General features: G+C 38.4%; 1 protein-coding gene across 7 annotated transcripts in view; it reads right to left on the bottom strand.

The window, feature by feature from the left end:
* Window positions 1-618: 618 nt before the first annotated feature.
* Window positions 619-21,056, bottom strand: part of atp11a (ATPase phospholipid transporting 11A) — a 68,286-nt gene continuing 47,848 nt past the window's right edge. The window contains exons 18-33 of one of the 7 annotated variants that reach the window (XM_088074872.1): window positions 20,823-20,926; window positions 19,584-19,765; window positions 18,970-19,221; window positions 18,457-18,634; window positions 18,230-18,332; window positions 17,860-18,005; window positions 17,292-17,351; window positions 17,072-17,199; window positions 15,628-15,763; window positions 14,156-14,179; window positions 11,590-11,655; window positions 11,333-11,436; window positions 10,680-10,845; window positions 6,502-6,629; window positions 5,722-5,789; window positions 619-3,680 (exon numbers count right to left, since the gene is read on the bottom strand). In XM_088074872.1, coding sequence (XP_087930998.1) covers window positions 5,738-5,789; window positions 6,502-6,629; window positions 10,680-10,845; window positions 11,333-11,436; window positions 11,590-11,655; window positions 14,156-14,179; window positions 15,628-15,763; window positions 17,072-17,199; window positions 17,292-17,351; window positions 17,860-18,005; window positions 18,230-18,332; window positions 18,457-18,634; window positions 18,970-19,221; window positions 19,584-19,765; window positions 20,823-20,926 — 1,829 coding nt within the window. In that variant the 3' untranslated portion in view covers window positions 619-3,680; window positions 5,722-5,737. Of the gene's footprint in view, window positions 6,630-8,406; window positions 8,511-8,808; window positions 8,903-10,679; window positions 10,846-11,332; window positions 11,437-11,589; window positions 11,656-14,155; window positions 14,180-15,627; window positions 15,764-17,071; window positions 17,200-17,291; window positions 17,352-17,859; window positions 18,006-18,229; window positions 18,333-18,456; window positions 18,635-18,969; window positions 19,222-19,583; window positions 19,766-20,822; window positions 20,927-21,056 lie in introns of all 7 variants that reach the window. The other 6 variants (XM_088074871.1, XM_042513204.2, XM_042513203.2 and 3 more) reach the window with 6 other exon arrangements.

Raw genomic sequence — 21,056 nt, 5'->3', positions numbered from 1 at the left:
TGAAAACGCACAGCCACTTTTCACCATCTACTTTCCATATTTCCTCTTCTTCCCCAGATTTCACCTCTGACAGTCTTGCCCTAGATATTTCTCCATCCTTGTCAGACACACTCGCAGGTCTCATCGGCTGCCAGCTGTGGAGGAGAGGACGTGGAGATCAGCGCAGATGAGATGTGAAAAGGATGAAGAGAATCCAATCGATCCAAAACCTCCATCCTAATCTTGTTGACGTCCTCAGATGGTGCAGACGGCAGCCCTGGAGCAACTTTGGGGAACACACTAAATCTAAAAATTGTCATTTTTTAAAAAAACATTTCCTAAATGTCATTTTTAACACAGCTGGTAGTTTAGTTGGAGCAGCATATGCGAGCACATGTTGGTAAAATGCTATAAACTTTACTCATGAAATATCCTTTTGATCATATCGCATCAGATATTCAAGAAAAAGAAACTGGTGCGTTTCATTTGTCCACTCACGTCTTTGAAGGCCTCAGAAATGTCTGGCTGAATGAATGAAATGTCATCTGTAATACTCTACTGCCTCCCTGTGGCTGAAGCATGAAGTGCAGCTGCAAAGAACCTCTGAAACTCCTGGGAAAAAAATAACATTAATTCAGGTTTCATCTTCTGGCTTTTATTTTCAAGCAAATGTACAGTTTGTTTGCCATTGATAGCTACAGAAAGGTTGGCAAAAATCCACAAGTAAATCTTGATATGACTCTGTTAAAAACTGTATATAAAAAGACCCCAAAACTGTACATCAATTAACATAACTACATTTATATATATTGTATATACTGTATCTGAGTGTACAGCGATTTGTAGATACTGTTGGTTATGAGAAATATAGCACTATACAATAATACATTGTAAAAGAGAAAGATAACATTCTGTTCGAAGGCTGTCAGTTTAAGTGGTCTTGAAAGTTCAGGACAGTTAGGACAGGAGCGACTGGTACAGTAAGACCATAAATCCACCGTTAATGGCTTTGAAAGTTTCTACAGCAGAGTGTCGATCATCAGACAGACGGTTCAGTGCAGGAGTGTATCTGAGCTAACACCACAGAAACCTCTTTTTAAGCATTAAAACTACGCACACATACATGTCCAGTGTAGTTTTGTCAAAAATCAGTTTGGTTGTTCCAGTACTCGTCAACATAAATAAGACACGCAAATACTGTCTCCAGAACTTAAAAAAAAGTAGCATGACCTTTGACATACATACGAAAAGCACTATTGTAACTGGGGGTGTTTTCTGAAATTCATTCATTCACTCATTTATATGGATTCCTCAGTTTTCGAACGACTCCAAGAGACAGAGATACACAAGGTACCTGACTATCTCTGGGACAGCCGCTCACAGAGAGGGGGTTCTTCAAATCAATTCAGAAAGACACGATCCAATAATTACAACTGTTTCTGTTGTATCCAACAATAAAGACATTCAGTGGATTTGTTTGTAGATAAAAAGAGAGAAACTTTCATTTCTAATAACTGATTCTCAATTGTGGTGCGTGTTTTAAACATGGCTTCTGAATACAAGACCAGGACAACTGTAATTGTTTTCCTCTACACTATAGATATCAGACTCGAGCCCAGCAAGACAAGCTAAGGCCGGTTCATACAGATGTTCACTTAGGATAGTGTGGCCTCTAGCTCAGTGAGTAGAGCATGTGCTCCATGAAAACTGACTTCTTAGCAGCGGCCCGGGTTTGAATACGGCTTGCGGCCCTTTGCTGCATGTCTTCCCTGCTCTCTGACTGCACTATAATAAAGGCATGAAAAGCCAAAAAAATCATCTTTAAAAAACATATGTTTTGCTTTCCAGTTAACCCTTTGAAACCTAGAGCGACATCACTTTCTTGTGCCTTTCACAAGTATTTAAACCTTTGTACCCTAAGCAAATTGATGCGAACCTGGGAAGAAAAGCCAATAAGCACTTTGGTAATAAATTTTTGTTGTATTGTGTGTATTTCAAAACTCAACCTATCTCAGGGTGTTGGTGGCTCATGTGCAGAGGCTGAGTCTTTAGCACAACAGTTTGTGGGTTCAAGTCCAGCTTCAGCACTTTGCTGCATGATATCCCCTCTCTCTCCCCCTTTTCACACATAAACTATGTCCTATCAAAAAGATGAAAAAAAGCAAAGATTTCTGATTTACCTTTATTTGTTTTTCAAATTTTAGGTAAATTTGTTGCACTTTTTACTAATTTCTTGCCAATTTTGGAGTCATTTTGTTTTATGTTGCTCATTGCCTTCATATTTTTGATAGAAAACAAGCCAATTTGCTCAGGTGAAACAGGACAGAACAGTGTAAAGAAGGTCATGGTGGCACAGCGTTTCTTTTTATCTTTTTCCTTACATGAACAGCTTCAGACTTGGGTCAGGTTCGGACATCAAAACACAATGCCTATCGGGTTTGGGTCAGGTAGAGTTACTTGTCTCTTGGACTTGTGATGGATTCAGACAAAAATAAGCAGCAGGTGATGCGCTCTTATCGCCACACTATTATCTACTATCACATGGCTAGTGCTGAGGTCATGTGTGTTGCAATGGATCCAAAACATGCAAGGCAATATTTCAACTTAAGGTATCTATCCATGCGGATAGTTGTTTTTTTTTCTGCCCAGGTTGTCTTAAAAGGGGCTATGTCTTTGGTAGTAAGTCATTTCAATCTGCATGGCCAGATACCACTTGAGGCGAGCAAGAAAATGAAGTGAAGTGACTATTTTATACACAAATTGGAGACTGAAGTTCTGTGCATTTTACCACAAATTATGACAGTATAAGAACCCCTTCGCTTTACCATTAATTTTACATGAATATTTAAATAGTGAACCAGAATTCTAAGAAGTCAGGGATGTTACATTAAAAGGAAACATACACAGAATATTTAGGAAAAAAAATCCAGTTGGTAACAGTTATCGATCAAATGGAGCTCTTCAAGTTTCCTATCTCATTCAAATAAAAGTAAACATCACATCAATATATTTCCAGTGCGCTCTGATGACTGAAGGGAGACCTTCACTCAATCCTAATGTTGTAAAGGGGAATTTTACACATTGCATAAAATAGAAAACAATACAAATAACATTTCGAGACAGATATAAAAACAATTTAAAAAAACAGATATTAAACATAACTTGAATATTTTGGTGCAAGAAGTAATTAATTTGTTCACTGATTGTGCATCATTTGTGTTATTTTAGTGCTTTGTTTGATCCTTGGACAGTATAATCTGTGTTAAACAGGTTTTTACATTCATCTTTTCACTCGCATATCCATTCTCTCAGCCATGTATCCGTTCATCCATCATCTGCAGTGCTTTTATATACGATCCAAATGTCTATGATTATTTGTAAAGTTACCATAAAGCAAGCAAAGACAGCTCAGCAGAGACAGAAAAAACTACCACAAGGCACCTAATGTAAAGCAGCTAAAAGTATCTCTAGCAGCAACAAGGCTTTGGTTCATAGAAGTACTAAAAGTGGAGTAAAAAACATCATTTCTACTCTGTCTCATAATGATAGACTGATGGATGAATGAAGAAGACGCAGAAGGTGACACACGAGAGGATGATGATGACCAGACGGGTGGAAGCGGCTCTCACAGAGGTAGGAAAACTTCCACTTCACCAGAGAAAGAATGACGGAAAGAAAGACAGAAAGAGAGAGAGAGACAGCTAGAAAGAAAGACAGAGAGGGTAAATGTTGAAGCAAGAAAGAGTACGACAGAATTTAAAGACTGCACTGCAAAGGCTCTTTTCAAGGTAGAGAATCTCATTAGACTTATTTTAACACCATCATAAGGCTTTTCACAGCATTAACACTGACCTATCAGATTCTGTAAACTATAATAAATGGATGTGTATGAATGTCTGATACCTGAAGTTTATTTGGGAGCTTATCTCTCAAATCATTTTATATCACTAGAAATAGTTTGAAAATTTGGGGAAATACCAGCTTTATAGGTGCTGGCTAGTTGATTTGGTTCCCAATAGAGTGTGAGTGTGTTGTTTCCAGTCTTTATTCTTTACTATGTGGCTGCTTTCTGCAGCTTAACACTGTGTTTTGTCTCTAAAGGCTGACTGTCAAATAATCGAATCTCCGGAGAAATATATTCTTTTAAGGCGACACGTAGTTTGGGGCACTTGATGTAATCATTTTTTTCTGTTATGATTATCTCTATAAGGACATTTTTTTAAGGTGCTTTAAGGAAAGTAGATGCAAGTACAGATAATATGCAATAATAAAAAAACAACTAAGTTCTCAAATCTTACAGCTAACATGCACCCCACGTTTTAAACATCAGATTCAGAAGGCTGTATTTTCTTTACCATCATATTAAAAACCTTTTCAGGCATGAATATTAAATCACAAATAATATTTGTTCTTACTTTTAAACTAGTGAAAACCTATGTCTAAGATAAGATATAAGATATGTTATTTCGAAAGAGTTACTGCCATGGACACCAGGCATCAACCGTATAAAAAGTGATTCAGTGGACTCAATATAAATCTGAAAAATGAAGTGGCCTCTAGCTAACCAGGCAGAATTCACACCCCACATAGCTGAAGCTTCAACAGCGGCGAGTGTTCAAGTCCGGCCTGTGGTCCTTCGCTGCATGTCTCTCCCCGGCTCTCCCACCTTTCCTGCCTCTCATCAACTGTCCTATAAATAAAGGGAAAATTCCCTGAAAAAATAATCTTTAAAAAAGAATAAAAAATATATATGAGATGGAAAAATATACATTTGTTGTATACATTTCTTGTGCACACAAGATAATTCTCTTGTAGGGAACTAGTTATTTATCGTGACAAAATAAATAACGTATGCACATGAGATAATAACTTCCTACAAGATAAATAACTATTATTAACTACTATTATTTTAAAGAAAAAAAAATACCAACTCTTAGGACTGAAGGGGCTCTGTAGTATTTATACCCTTGGCTCTTAGTAAATGTTTCATATTGAGTCCATCGAACCACTTTTATACCACTGATGTATGCCTTCAAAATAACACAATGGGAGAAAAAGTTTATGGACATAATTTTTCATTTTTTTAAAAGTAAAAACAAACATTTAAAATATTACTTTGTGATTGAATAATTCATACATTAAAAGGTTAAAGACGTCGTATTCTTTCTGGTGACCACTTTCATTTTAAGTCATGAGTGTGTACGTTGACGTATAGATCACAAACTTTTCCTAGCAATATAGAATATCTGTCAGTTTCTGTCTAAAGGACGTCATGTTGTCTTTGCTTCTTTGGTAAAAGGTCTCTGTGGAGGATAATGTGGTATTTACAAGGTGATTTAAGGCATTGAGAAACAGCTGAGAAGCCATCATACCGTCATATCTACTATTTTTGTCATTTCTAAGCCCTAAAAACATAGATTAGTCTCAGTATATCGCAGAAAAGATGCATACAAGAAGGTCGACAGTTAAAGTGCTTTAAAGACAGTAGGGGGGTCCTGCAGAGATAAATGCAACACACTACCACAACCATTAGCTATCAGCACGCAGAAACACACATCTGTTCCACCAATTACTCTCGACTACAGTACAGGTAAAAACTCAAGTGTTGCATGTGGAATTGAAGTCGTCTTTCTTGTTTTAAGACACAGTGTAATAAACACTGACTTCTTAAACGGGAAAAAGAGCAACTCAGATCCACTTCTCCAACACTTAAGCTCTAAACTCTACTAAACTCTTCCTTACAGTGTTGCAGAGCGTCCTAGGGAGTATTTCGGGATAATATGTTTGCACACAGGCAACACCAGTTACACCTGAAAAGAGGCAGAACAGACAGACGGAGGGAGATAGAGAGAATGAAGAAAAGAAGATGTTTGGTCAGAGAAAGCTCGAGCTGGCTTAAGCACTGATACTGTCCTCAGCAGCAGCAGCAGCACAATCACAACACGTCATTATTGTTCTTTAAAAAGTTATAGAAATACTTTAAACTGGAGTCAAGTACACTTTAGCTGCCAGCTACCAAAAGCAAGCAGACTTAAAGGGCCAGTGCACATATTTTCAGTGATTTAAGAAATCAAAGCTCTTGATTCTGTTTGTTGTGACATCATTACGCTGAGCCCTTTTGCACGTTGTCGCGGCAGGCGAGGCCCTGTGGATGGAGTCCCTTCCAGAGCCGTCCCATAGTGCTTTGTGCCGCACTTGGCTGCAGACTCGGAGCAGTTGTGAAGGTCACTTTTATCCTACGGTAACTAAAAAAGCTACTTTTGGGTAACTTTACTTCCGAGTGGCCTGCTCAGCTCCTGGACCAACTTATTGAGCCAATGTATCCAAAATGACATTTTAAGACTAGAAAAACACCAAACTGAAATAAATTAGACTGAGGTCTCTGGCCCCGCCCCACTGTAGGCGTGTCCCTGCTTCGAGTGGCGGGAGCCATCGGCAAATTGGAGGAGGGGTGTGAAGGTGCAGTAGTCTGGTGTTTTTTGCCAGCGTGTGAACATGATTTTCTTGGTAAAAGGTTCAGACCTTCGTGGGTTCGGGGCGTTCCTCTGGTTGCCCGAGCCTCGCCGGTGGCTGCCAGCCTTGGGCGGGGCGCGGAGGGACGCCAGGGGGGTGAACTCAGACAGCTGGCCCTTGTAGAGTTTATCGGCATTCTGTGTGAGACAACAGAGGGAGGAAAAGGAGGCAGAGGGAGAGAGAGGAAGGTAAAAAGAGAGAGAAAACATGTTTCTCAAAGAGGAAGTGGAGGAGATAAATGGAGCAGGCATTGTTACCCCAGCTGGCCAGAAATCAAACTAGTCTTCTTGTTTTTCATTGTATGGTCTAAGCCTTAGAGTCACTGTATGGAAATCTTAGTGCTGCAGTTTAGAATGATATCTTAGGTGATATGGTTTGTTCCAGCTTCAGCATATAGAAACAGGAAAAAAGCCTTACTGAAATTAATGCTCATAAAGAATCAGTCTGAGTTTGATGTGGAAGAACTTGACTTTGATGGATTACAGTATCATCTGCATGCAGCATCAGTGCTTCCTATATCAAATTATTTTTCTAGCAGCTTAATTAAGCCAAAACCCAATTTCTTATAACAGACTTAACTCTTCTTACACTACAGCAGATATTTTGGAGCAGAGATTAAAGTGGAACTATGCCCATTTTCAAAATTCAAACGTCATTTATGTTGTAAAGCCCAGTTCAGATCAAAGATTTGCAATGATAGTTTTTTAATTTTGCAGATAAAAGTTGGTGTGAATTTGCCAGTCTCAGCTCAACTGAAACTGGTTGATGGTGTATATCCAGTAGGTGGATTTCCATTAACCCTCAAATTGCAATTAAAATTACGAATATAAAATACATCTCATGAGAACACTTCAATTTTCAAACTGCTCGCTGTGGCATTCTTGGACAAAAGAGACTCTTTTAGGAAGCTACAAATTATATATATATATATATATATATATATATATATATATATATATATATATATATATATATATATATATATATATATAGAAAGCTGAAATCAGAACAGAAGAACATAGAGTTAATGCTAATCATGATACAATATCTCGTCTAGTCACATTAGTTTGAACTGGCAGGTTGTCATAATGTTGCAGGCTGGCGCAATGCAAGTGCTGCTCCATCGGCGATGAATTTGGAAAGATGTTCTCGATGGCATTGAGAGCATCAGGGGGAATATTCTGAGTATATGGGTACATTTTCCTTTCACACTACTTAAGAATAAAGTTTAGTCGGATATCAAAAAGAAAACAAACATTTTTTGGTCAAAGCAAAAGCTGAGGGGACAAAGATCAAATGAGCCAGTGCATAAAAACAAGACACTTTCTTGTGTCCGTAACCTGAACCTGGACACAACTCTGCCTCCTCGAGACAATTCAGTTATTCATATGATTAAATTAATAAAGTACTGCACTGTCTTTAATCTAATTGGCCGGCTGTGATGGCAATATCCTGTCCACCCTGTTCAGACACAAGTGATGCAACCCAAGCAAATAACATACATTTACAAGTATGTGTAAATTAATACTATAATGCAATAAAACACCATAAAAAGCAAACCAAACCATGCAGATGGAAACATAAACATGCATGAACATTCAGTCCCAATGTGTGTAAAAGTGTTCTGGCTCTGCAGCAAAGCTGCAATGTGTCACTAGAGGTCACCAGTGCTCCATGTAAACCATCACCCAGCAAGTACATGTTTACAGATACATACCTGGAGGATTTTTGGGTCATCAAACTTTAAAGAGCCTTACAAAGACACACTCTCACACTATAGCCATGTGTTAGTCTGATAAAACTCTCAGATCTGTGAAACTTTACACCACAGCAACCCCATCACTGCAGGATGTTAACATCACCCACCATTACCCAGTCTGACCGTTACACACGGTGGCAGGGAGTGTGTTTTACCGTGCTGAAGCCCTCTAGGCTTCTGTGACAGCTAGTCCATCTAGTAAGGAGTCAGAACTGTGGTAGGTCAGGGTCCTCTCACACTCTCTATTATCCCGCACACGCTGCAGACACACACACACACACACACACATTCAAAGACAAACACATTAGGGGTCTAACACGTACACATAAAAAAACACACAGTCTAACCTCAGTATTACAAAAGAGAAGTAAATTCTAGCACAAAAAGTCATAAAGGCCTCACATAACATGCTGCATTTACACAAAATGTAAATCCACATGCTGATGCACTGACATGCAATCAGACAGTTTGACTTCAGGCAAAAAAGATGCAGGGAGAAAGGAACAGAATACGAAAATAGAGAGAAACAGGGTTGTTGAGGAAAGGCAGAGGGTCACCTCTAGTAGGACTGGGTTAGAAACTGATTCTGCTGGAAGTCTGAGACAGCATAAAGATGGTGGAGGGCTCAGAGGCAAGGCACCGACGCTTAGTCTGCCACGGAGGAGACCCAGAGGGAGGAGAGGAGGACAAAGAGGAGCCAGGAGGGCAGAGGGAGGAGTGAACAAGGAGAGGGAAGAGTTAAAGCTTTGGAGATCAGACAGATATTTGAAATGCCACACGATTAATTTATGCAAAGGTTCACATTTGCAGACATGAGAACATAAAGCTCGTCCCTGAGGATCAGAAATATCTCGACATGTTTCAGGAGGTTCGTTATGAGCTCTCCACAACCACGCTTAGAAAAGTCCAAAAGTGTATGTACATAAAAGCAGAATGCACTGATTTACAAATCATTTTTGATGTGCACATTAAGTTTTTACACATTTTTCCAACGCAGCTATTGAAATTTAGACCAGACATGGATATTTCACTAATTAATAACTGGTAACATTGGTAATTCATAAAATTATATACCATGGTTGTGGAGAGCAGTTAAAGAAAAGGAGCAGTTTAGGACATGTAAGAGGAAGTATCGAAAGTTGAAACCTTCCTGCAAACACATTTAAACAGCCTACACATGATAGTTCACATCTACCACAACCCAGAAAGGCTGATGTCATGACAGCAATTGATCCAACTGTCAAATTGTTTGTAATAACACAGACTTGGTGGAAATCCCCCAGCCGTACATGTACTGCACCTGCACCTAAAAAAACATTAGTTCTCTGCTATGAAATATCTCCCCTGTGACTAAACTCCAGAGCCTGGGAGAGCAAAAGAGCTACTCCCAGCCTCTGTAGACATGTGACATAATAATGGCTGCGTTTCTAACTTTTTTTTGATTTAGAAATATAGAAGCACTGCACACAGACAGAGAGGCTCACTGACTTACATCCAGGAGAGCAGAGACGTAGCCAAAGCCAGAATACATCTGCTGACCCACAGTCATCAGTTAGACGTTTCACACACTGCGTTATCACAGCTAATAAACAGTATCATATGTTTGTCTAGAACGCTTTAGACAGATACTGAAAATCATTGAGAGCAAATTTTACTCAAAAATATCTTATTCTTCACACAATAAACGTCAAAAAAAGTTGGGACACTGTGCAATTATTTACAAATCCTTTTTGATGTACACCTCTTTGCAATGCAGCATTTCACATGAAATTTAGACCAGACATTTGTATTAGCTCAATAAAAATGCACGGATAAAGAAATCTCAACATTTTCATTCAGTGTATTTCCACAGGGAAAAAATATTGAACATGCTCATAGAAACACACACTTGGAGAAGCCTTTGTTCGCAATGCCAGATTCAAGACACTTTCCGTATAAAAAAACTAATCTGTCACAGTGTTCAGATTGGATTTTGGCCCATTCTTTACACTTACAGTCTTTAAATGTTGAAGATTTTTGGAGAAACTCTAGTAAATCCTGACTGATAAAGAAATTTTAGCTTCAAAAATACATATATTTATTGTCCTCAGTGACTAAATGTTAAAAGGAAAGGTGATGTAACACATAAGAAAACATGTCCCTGTCCCAACTCTTAAATACGTTGCAGAGGTGGTATTCATCCAAACTTTTTGCGATAAGGGTAAAAGTTTTAGGTAAATCCGTTAAATTGATTTATGAACACAACAAGCAGAGGGCACTATTCTACCTGTGTGAGCTAAGCTTGATTATTCTAAAATATAACTTTGACAATTATGTATTTAGGTTTAAAATTCTGCACAAAGTACCTCAGTACAATCATGGATATAATTCCTGCTCAGTAAATTGTCTGTAAATGAATAGCTATCAGTGTGGCTGTGTGTGGACCCACCTGTATGCGCTCAGTGGTGGTGGGCCACAGCGCCCTGCAGATGACCTTCTTCAACACATCTGGCACCAGACTGGCTGTTATCAGAAGGATGATACTGAGCCAGGCCGGACCACTGGATAACATCTGCATGAACACGTAGTACATCCTCTGGTAGTTGAGGAAGGGCCTGGAGGAGAAAAGAGGGGAAATTTTAAAAAATGCTTTTTAGGTTTCAGGCTTTGATGTAAAACCTAAAATTTAAATACATATTATTTCTTCTTTTTATTTTCGCAAAATTTTTATTCAAAGTTGAATAACACATTGCTGAGAGAAGAAGAAAAGGAGAAGACCTAGTCACAGTTTGGCAAATAAACATAAAAAAATATAAATAAAGGCTATATGTGCTTCCTTGTAAGAGGCTCAAGAAAATAAAATAGAACAATAACATAAAATTAAAAACACATCAAAAGAAATAATTTTATCAGTTTTGGCCAAATTCACCATAAAATCCATTCAGCACCTTCTCACTTTGGTAATCTGAATAAGTTAATTACAGAAGTCCATAAAATTAAAAACCTGTCCATCCTAACATGGAGTCGGCTCTTAGTTTTCCATTGAGTAAACCTTCATTAACTTGACATGCCATTGGGTTGGGGTATTTTTTCACATCTCACCAGATGATTCCTCCCCACAGCAGAGAGAAGACCACAAAGAAGATCAGCGAGCCCCAGATGACAAAATGGTTGATCCAGGTCCAGTAATGAGTGTCGAGAGCCAACTGTAAGAAAGAGGTGAGAAATGAGAGCAGGAAACCTTCGACCTGTCAGATGTCAGAGCTTAATTTGATGACACACTGAGGCTTAAACCGGCCTCGCATGGGTGCCCCTGTGAGTGTAGATGCTGTGAAAACTGTGTCTGTATGTGCGTTTACCTTGAATGTAACAGTGAAGACGAGCACAGTGAAGACCAGCGTGCCAAATGTCCAGTTTCCAAACATCTGCACAAGCAAAGTGACAACAGCTGCTTTTAGTGAGATTTCTGTTTTCGTTCTGTAAAATTCTATTTGAATGGTGTTCGTTTCACAAGTTAATGCACTGAGGTCATTTGAGATCACTCAACAGGCCCGGAGTTAATACGGTACACAAATATAAACTTAAGTGCACATATTCAATAAGGAATCAATCAATCAAACAGATGGCAGGGTGCTCAGGTGAAGGGGAGATTGTCAGGTGACTGATGGGTGGGAAACAGGTGAGGTGCCTTAGATATAACCAGAAGAGGTGATGTGCATGAAAACCTGATGGGGAAATGGGCAGCTAAAGAGGAAACGTCTTTGTATTGCTTTACAAAAAACAAATGTGCATTGCAACTTAAATCTGTTTAAAAAATGTGTTAACTTCTGGGAATTGAAGATAATGAAAGAGCAAAATAAAAATCAGTTTCAGCCTAAAGGAAAATTATTCACATGGTTCTCTGTTCTTTATGACTGAAGGCTACAACGTGATGAAAAACATGGTCTTTATTAGTAAAAAAATAGCTCAAAATATCTTCCTGACAGTTATTATACCAACATAGTTTTCCATAATAATCCTAAAATAATGACATTAAGATGATAATGGCCAATCTTTAAAACCAAGACTCAGTCTTAAAGACTTTCACCTTGGCTTAACTTTGCAATCTTTACTAACTAACATGCAAGAAACATCTTAATATAAACAATTTGAATTTTTGCTGTTGTTTCCTCAAATGTGCTTAATCCATGAGAAAGAATTCAGAATTCATTCTATATGAAGAAATTAGGATAAAAATGAACTTAAATACAACCATGAAGGGATTTTAAAAAATGTAAAAAAAAATTTAAGCTTTTAAGAGGCCATCAGCATGTGTGGTGGTTTTAATGTTGTTGTGACAAATGAACTGATGAAGGTAATAAGTTTTAACAGACATACTTTTTAACCTGTCGTCATATGCTTAACATTATAAGCTTCCAGGTGCAGGACAAAGTAAATGAGACTCAAAATGTCGAGTTTTCTATCATTTAAGTTGAATTACAGAAATGCCAAAACAGTAAGGTACTTGTTTAATCCTGAACTCTGTCTTTGAGGGAAATTTGGTTAATTTGGGGCTCATAAGTAAAATCTATAAGCCAGGTAAATTACTAACCACGACTATTCAAATGTTACATTTTTTCTAGTTTGCTGATAAAGCAGAATTATGTGCCTGCGAGAGACTGCTAGAGCTGTTCGTTTGACTGTACTGTAATGCAGTTGATTGTTGATGTACTCAGGTTTATTTTCTAGCAGACTCTAAATTTTATTTCCTAAGAAAATTATTTCTCAACAATTTTCAGACATATTTTCATTCAGAACTTAACAAATAGTAATGAAAAGTAGGGGTGTCACAGTATGAAATATTAATAGTTCAGGTGTAATTGGTTCACAAAAAAAGAGACAAAACACATAAGCAACAATGTTAAAGATAAATTTGACAGATTGCATCCCTGCAAAAAAAACCAAAACTATAGATAATATTGATAATATAACCCTGATAATATTGTTATAATTAAATTCTTCTGTAGTGAAAATCTGATATCGTGCCAACCCTTATGGAAAGAAACATTTGTATTTTGAAACTTACATCATTACTAATGATGATGAATTCACACAGATATCTTGTTTGTATATCTGTGAGCAAATAACGACATTAGTTTAGTCTATCTACCAGGTCCCTGACAGCAAATGCTGTACCTATTGTCTCCATTGTGCATCTTCATTCACTGGACACATTATCAGTGTTTTCTGTCTTTAACCTGTATGAAAATCCATAAAAATCACCTGGCACCACAGAGCAACTTCTATAATACTCATCTGTTACCATAAAACTGTTTTAATTGTTCTGTTGTTTTGCTACGAAATTGTTCACTTATGTAAATGCACTTAATTCCCCGTTTACTATCTGTAAATGCATAAGCTTCAAAACATCACAATCATCTTCTTAGGTCCTGGCTGAGCTTAACCTCTGTTATTTTTTTTTACAAATAAGCCTATGAATTGTTCAGATGATTCAGAGCGAAACCGCAAATGTGACAATGTTCTCCTGCTCTGAGAGGAGCTCCATTAACTCAGGCAGAATTAGATTAGAAAGACGGCTAAATGTCTCAGATGTCATTGGATGGCAATTAGAGGGCAGCTATTTTTCTGTATTTATTTATCCCCTGGTTGTAACACACTAGCATCTACCACACACACACACACACACACACACACACACACACACACAACAAACACAGACAGTATAGTCAAGGTGTTTCACTACATGAAGACCTGGACACATGAGCGTGGTTCACTACATAAGCCTACAGCTTATGTCTACAGCAAGCTCTACGGGCTGGACATGAGATGAACGGTGATGATGAGCGGTTTCTGTGTGTAGGGACCAAACAGGAAATTGGAAACTGAAACTAGGGAGAGATGACAGAGAGACAGGGACAGGCTTACCATCTGTGTGTTGGTTGTCATTAGCTGGGAGGAGGAAAGAGAAGCAAAAAGAAAAAGCAACACAAAGGTAAGGGGGAGAGGAAGAAGAACAGGAGCAGGCCAGAAGAAGAAAATCATAAGAAAATAAACAACAGTTTTGTGGCTGGAGAAGAATAAAAATTCAATGAATTTTTTTTTTAAAAAAAGAAGTGAAATCAGGCAAATCAAAGCAGTCTGAGAGGTTTCTGGGAGAGTAACGCTGTTTGAAAATGAAAAGAAACAAATAGAGAAACACAGAGGAAGATGGTGGAAACCTGTCGTTCTGTCACATCTTGGATGTTAATGGGAGAACGACTATCAGCTTTAAAAGTACATATGAACAGCTGCCAGTCCACTGAAATTGCCTTTTTTTGTTTTATGGTTTTCTTTTTTACTGATTTTCAACTGAGTTTTTTAACTGTTAGTTTTAGTTAATTTACCTACAAGTAAGACCACTCTTAGTTTTGAGATACAATAAAAATGATAAATAAAAACGCCAGAATATAAGCCAAAAAAGGGATATCTTAGATGCTTTATATTTAAGGTCCAGTGCGTAGGACTTAGGGGTATGTATTTTCATCTATAATCTATAATCTTCTTTAGTGTCTAATCACCAAAAAAAATAAGAATAGTATTTTCTTTACCTTAGAATGAGCTGTTTGTATCTACAAAGGAAGCGCGACCTTGTTTACGGAGATCGCCGTGTTGTAGCGCCATGTTTTTAAAGCTGTCCAGAACGGACTACTCTAAAACTGGCTCGAGATAGGGACTTACATGTTTTGTCCTCTGCAGTTAGCAACACCTACACAATAAGAGCACTGAAAAAAACAGATTTCTTTTCACATGCAACTGCTTTATTCAGTGTTTTTACTGGTTGAAATAACCTGTTGTGTTTATTTGCGTTTAGAGGAAGAGACTTTCGGAGGATAATACAGCTCCTGTAAAAAAAAAAACTTCCTGAACAATGAACACGAAAGGAATTCGAACCAGGAGTGGTGACAGCTGGTTACAATGTGCAACCGCTAGATGCCATTGACCCCCCCCCCCGAATCTTACACACCAGACCTTTAAGAAATCTACTATCAAAGCAACTTTGTGGCTTTCAGTAAAGGTTAACAGTGTTAACTTTAGATAAAATTAACATAAATCGAACCTGTGTGAAGAAAATGAAGAGAATGATCTCAAATGTAATTCAGAAAAAAAACTATTTTTGCTTCTAGGTGCATTGATAAATTGACAAGCAAATTATAGATGCAACACGAGAACTGCATTATGAGAAGAAATTAAAACAAAATGTTTTCTATTGAAGTATGCAGCCTAGAATCTGATATAATTTTAAACATCCAAAAATGATTTTGTCATTAATTGATTGATATTTATAATTTGAAAGATGTAGCATAATTGTCCCCACCAAAATTGAATTAAAGGAGTTGTCTTTGACACGTGGACGTTACCTGTCCGTTGCTGGTGAAGGTGGTGTTGTCAAACAGGAAGTAAGCACCAAAGAACATCACGATGGCGTCGTATACACCCAGGATGGTCCAATATATGAAGATGGGCCACCGCAGCAAAGAGTTCTTAGCAATATCCCTGTGACGACAACATAACAGTAAACAGTATGAATGACTCATGTTGACCATACGAGCAATTACAGTTATTGATCAGAACTACATTAGCCTTAACCAGAAATGATTGTAATGAGATATTCTAATCTGATTTTTCATTTGTCTGCAATAACATATGCATCACTGCCACAGGCGCCCATAAACCCGAATATACCTAATGACCTGAGACCATTCATGTTCCTTCAAAAATCTCACTGTTTTTAACAAAAGAAGAGACATGCAGTGTGATTTTTTGAGGATAATATAATGAAAAAAGGGAGAATTTAGCCTTTTTTTTTCATATGAAACTTTGCTCTGACCAAACTCAAACCGAATTATTAAAGTGAGAGGTTTCTGCCCTCTGAGGCCTGATCTGAATGCACTGAGCAAATGTCTCCTTTGCGTGGACGTAAAATCAATAAAAAATGTTTATGCCTGCAGCTTATTGGATTCATATTGAGTTAGTGCACTCTTTTGCTTTTGAAAAAATGCCTTATCTTTTGCTATTATTTTGTACATAAAAAAATCCAGCGGAGGATATTATGACTGAAAATGTGTAAAATGGAGCCAGACCAATTTACAAATACAAGTTAGTCTGGAGTCTGTCAGTTCATTTTTAATTTCAAAGGGGTGTTAAGACGTAGAGCTGAGTGATGAACAAATGGAAACAGATTACAGCGTGCAGAGATGAGCTGTGACGGTGTAGCATCAGTATGTCTGTGAACAAGTGTTGTCATTTTTGCAATCAGAATTTTAAAATAGCGCTTCAACAGAAAATTCAAAATCATTTACAGCCGTTTCTCAACTCTACTCCTGTTTGCTAAGCTGGGTTGGTCCCTGGTGCAAGGGTGCGTCACCCAAAAATTACATCATTACATACTTTGCATAAAGCGCAAAGGCTCCAGTTACAAGTCATTGTATTAAACCCACCCAGTATAATTTAAACAGTTGTTATTTGCTCACCGAGGTTCTGGTTTGCTGGAAATGTGTTTGAACAGGAGGGTGACCAGACACACCCGCCAGAGCAAATAAACATGAGCTTTGAAATGTATAAAATAACTTGAAATTGAAATATTGTTTCAATTTTGCTGATGAGGCTGAAGTAAACTCTAATAAAATAGCAGAAATTACATCATGTCCCGGAGCAGACTGAGTCATTGTGATCTCAATCTTGACCTGTTCCAGGAGGTTAAACACCGTTTTCCAATACCAAAATTACAAAACACTAATATGTAAACTCAGCATCAGAAAGTGCATATTTTGTGTTTGTATGTTACCAGATATTAACACTGACCTGTAGAGAGTTGGGTCCTTCTTCAGGATGTCCATGTTGATGTGCTGCTCTATCAGACTGTAGAGCAGGATGGGCAGCGAGGTGAAGCTGATGTTGTACAGAGTCAAGTACGCTGTGTCATACAGCGGCTGGAGAGACGTGAAGAGAGCATTTACAAGTTTTTGATATTTTTTTCATTAATTTCTTATGACCGTGTGTGTGTGTGTGTGTGAGTACATACTTGTTGTGAGAAGCCACAGAAGAACTGGTAGAGGAACTGGGGGAAGATGAAACAGACATTCTGCGAGAAAAAAAAAACTAATTTTAGAAGAAATGTAGGCAGCAGATCAATAGATATAAAGAATATAGAAGTGATTAAAAGTGTTTTTTTTTTGCTTGTTTTGTTTTGTTTTTGCAAATTCTTGCTGAAGTTGAATCAGAATTTTAGGTTTTTATGCAAAAAAAAATCTGCCACCTTTTTTATTATAAAGATTATCATGGAAGTTTTCCAGTTTTCATGGGAAAAAATATCTGCTTTTATATTTCTTTTTTTATTTATTTTCTGCATTTACAAAAGTATAATCTTTCTGATTAATAAAAACAGTAACTTAATAACAAAATATTTTTTTTAATCTAGAAAAACAGCAAATATTTTTTACTTAATATCACTTCTACGAACTAAATATTCACAAACTAAATTGTAACAAAGCTGCAGCCTCACAAAAAAAGTGAAAAATGGAAATATATATAAAATATGCAAACTGCTGGTCTCACACAAACGCCATGCATGAAATGAACAGACAGGTTACCTTGTAGAAGAAGTATTGCACAAGTTCAGAGATGCGTATGTAGTAATAGTGTCCATGGACTAGCAGCATCTTCTTGAGGTGTCTGAACTTTGGGATGGCGTAGTCACTGTTCCTCACCGCCTGACGACCCTCCTTTCCCATGATACCTGAAGATGTGAAGGTTTGTCATTAAAGTTACATAATTAACACATATATATAAAGTGTTAGAGCAGTGTGTATCTAAGGTGTGTGCAAAAAGTGCTCTTTCATCTGGTGAGGATGAAAGTAAAGGTTGAGTAAATTGTGGCGATTGTTAATATGAGGTTATTTTACAGAGATGAAGCATGTTAGTTTCATATTGAAGGACAAACAAAACTGCCGGAGTACAAACCGATGCCAACATGGGCCTCTAAGATCATGCTGACATCATTAGCTCCGTCTCCAATGGCCAGCGTGATCGGGTGCTCCTCGGAGGCTTTGATCAACTTCACGATCTAGAAATATGAAAAAGCGATGTCACACATTTTACTCCTCACAGGAGATTAACAGATCAGCACAAAGCTTAACTCCAGAACACTGACTTATATTTAAATTTTTATGTATTTCGTTTTTGTCTACCTGTGCTTTCTGGAGCGGCGCCATGCGGCAGCAGAGCACGGCGCTGCAGTTGCGGCAGATTTCTAGAAAGATCTCTTTGTAGTTCCCTGAGTTGGAGTCCTCCTGGGCGGGCCTCATCACTGCAGAGAGGGTGGCTCCATCGATGATCAGACCGTAGTCGGGACAGTCACCTGATAAACTGGACAAACACAAGACCTGTCAAACCCGAGTCTGTATGGAAACAGCTTGATGGTTTCATTCAGCTAAAACAACACAACACCAAAGCTTGTTGTTTATAAAATGTCATCACTTCATCACTTTATCAGACATTTTGCATGAGTTTTTGTCAGAAATAGTGTGTGAATTCTTGAGTTTTGGCCAATAACATGTTTTTGGGGTGACAGTGACTTTGACCTTTGATTACAAAACCTTATTTAGATATGACTAACTGAGCTGCCTTTGTTAAATTTCATTTTCTGTAGAACTCTTCCTTGATATTTTAGCTGAAATCTTAAAAGTTTGCTACACACATACCCAGAGAAGGTGTCCCTGGTCATGCCTGCGTGCTGCCTCAGTACAGTCCTGCTCAGGTCAAACAGGACGTCGTGGAGGCTCTGCTCCTCAGTGCGTTTGGTGGTCAGCTCTAAGATCTGGGTGTTGCGGTGAAACAGCTTGCAGGCGTAGCAGGTTGCAGCCGCTGTCTCCATCTTATCGCCAGTCAACACCCACACTTTCATACCTGCCTTGTGGAGGGACTCGATGGTGTCTGCTGCTTTTTCTTGGAGCCTGAATGAAAGTAGGAGAACACAAAAAAGAAAGCATTCATTAGAGGATCGGAGAAACAACATTTGAATCATTTTCACTTTGCCTCTTTGTGCACAGAGTGAGCTGAGTTGCCCTGCGATACCCTCTGGGTTAACAGTCCCTTTAAAGCCTGCACTGTAATTGCTGTAGTAGCGATTGTGCGATCAGGGGGTTGAACTGCCTCTTGCCCTCGCTCAGTTACGCTAGCTCAGAAGTGGGGCAGCAATTGTCATGGCAGCAGCATGCACAGAATAAAAGGTTTTAAAGTGCACACATTTAAATCCAAAAGGACTAAATTTCCACATAACTCGCAGCAGAATTGTTTTTTAAAAGAGACTGCTGACCTGTCCTCCACGGCAGTGGCTCCCAGCAGTGTCAGGTCTTTCTCGATGAGGTCGTAGGCCTCCGCCAGTCGTTTGTCTCTGTCCTGTAGCGCCAACTTGGCCCCGCTCAGCAAGTGGCAAACCTCCTGGTACTGTTCAGGACTCAGACGCCGATAGGCAACACAAAGAGTCCTCAGACCCTCCTGGAGAAGAAGAGAGATTCAAACTGGGTCCGACTGGTGCATCAAGGAAAAATCAATACAGAAATAAACTTTTTGCAATGGGCTTCTTTTCATGTTTTATCTGAAAGATGCTGTCTGCAGTTGAGTTTTTAAACAAATAAAATACAGACATTTGTTTGAGTTTGGGCTATGGATGCAAAGTGCAATGTGTGGGCAGCAACTTCTCATTATATTTGAACCTCTCCACTCCAGCGCCCACCAGAGATCTCTCTGTGTGCACAGAAAACTACAATTTATCAACAGGAGCACAATGAGTGAGGTCCCACTGACCTGGTTTCCACTACAGCTTCAATTCACTTTATTCAATTCATCTTTATGCGTAAAGAGAACTAAAAGCCTCATCATCAGATACTTTTACAATCACCCTTTTATATCTATTGTCCATTTTGGCAACTATTTGGAAATGTGTTTTTTTCATTTTGCATTTAATATGTGGCCTACTTCTGTATTAGTGGGTTATTTCCTACATTTGCCAGGTGAATTTTTAACAATCAAATGTGGTTGTATAAAGACATTAATATATTGATGAGTTGCACAACAAAACACATGCTCTGTCCAGTATCCACTGATCAATTTAAATGTTTTATGGTGGATTCTTTCTTTTGATGAAGTATATCCTGGTTAGTCCAGCAGACAGAAGGACCAGAGTCATGAGATCATAAAACACACACTATCAACTGAAATGTCCAACAGCTGATGGGAAAAACTGCCAGCCACACTGGACCTTTAATGGATAACTACAGAACAACTGCTTGACTGAAGTGGGCCATGCTCCACTGATCGACTTCCTGCGGTAACCATGGAAACCACTATGGTCACATGCTATAACTATGGAAACCACTGAAGGCAATACAGCCTTTGAAACTCTCACAAGGTGAATCATGTGAATAATGCTCCCATAGAAAAATAGTTTCTGTCATATTATGAATGCATTGTATGAGAAGAATTGTGTGTGTGTGTGTGTGTGTGTGTGTGTGTGTGTGTGTGTGTGTGTGTGTGTGCGCGTGCACGCTCTCACCACTGCATTGTGCTCCACCCGAGCTCTGACCTGTTCCACCTTGCCTGATATAACCCTGGGGAAGATGGAGGAGTCTGCACCTTTACAGAACAGATAGAGCTCACCTGCTCACACACACACACACACACACACACACACAGAGGCAAACAGAAAAGGGTAAAGTGTGTAAGCTCGAAACCAAACACACAAACCTTCCCAATATATAAATGCTTAAAAACAGTTTAAGGTTGATTA

The sequence above is a fragment of the Plectropomus leopardus genome, chromosome 24 (genome assembly GCF_026936395.1).
Source record: "Plectropomus leopardus strain MGB_pleo_1.0 chromosome 24, ASM2693639v1, whole genome shotgun sequence".
In the NCBI taxonomy this organism is placed as follows: Eukaryota; Metazoa; Chordata; class Actinopteri; order Perciformes; family Serranidae; genus Plectropomus; species Plectropomus leopardus.
Note: the sequence above shows the minus strand (reverse complement) of the source record. Positions and strands in the feature narration are given on the sequence as shown.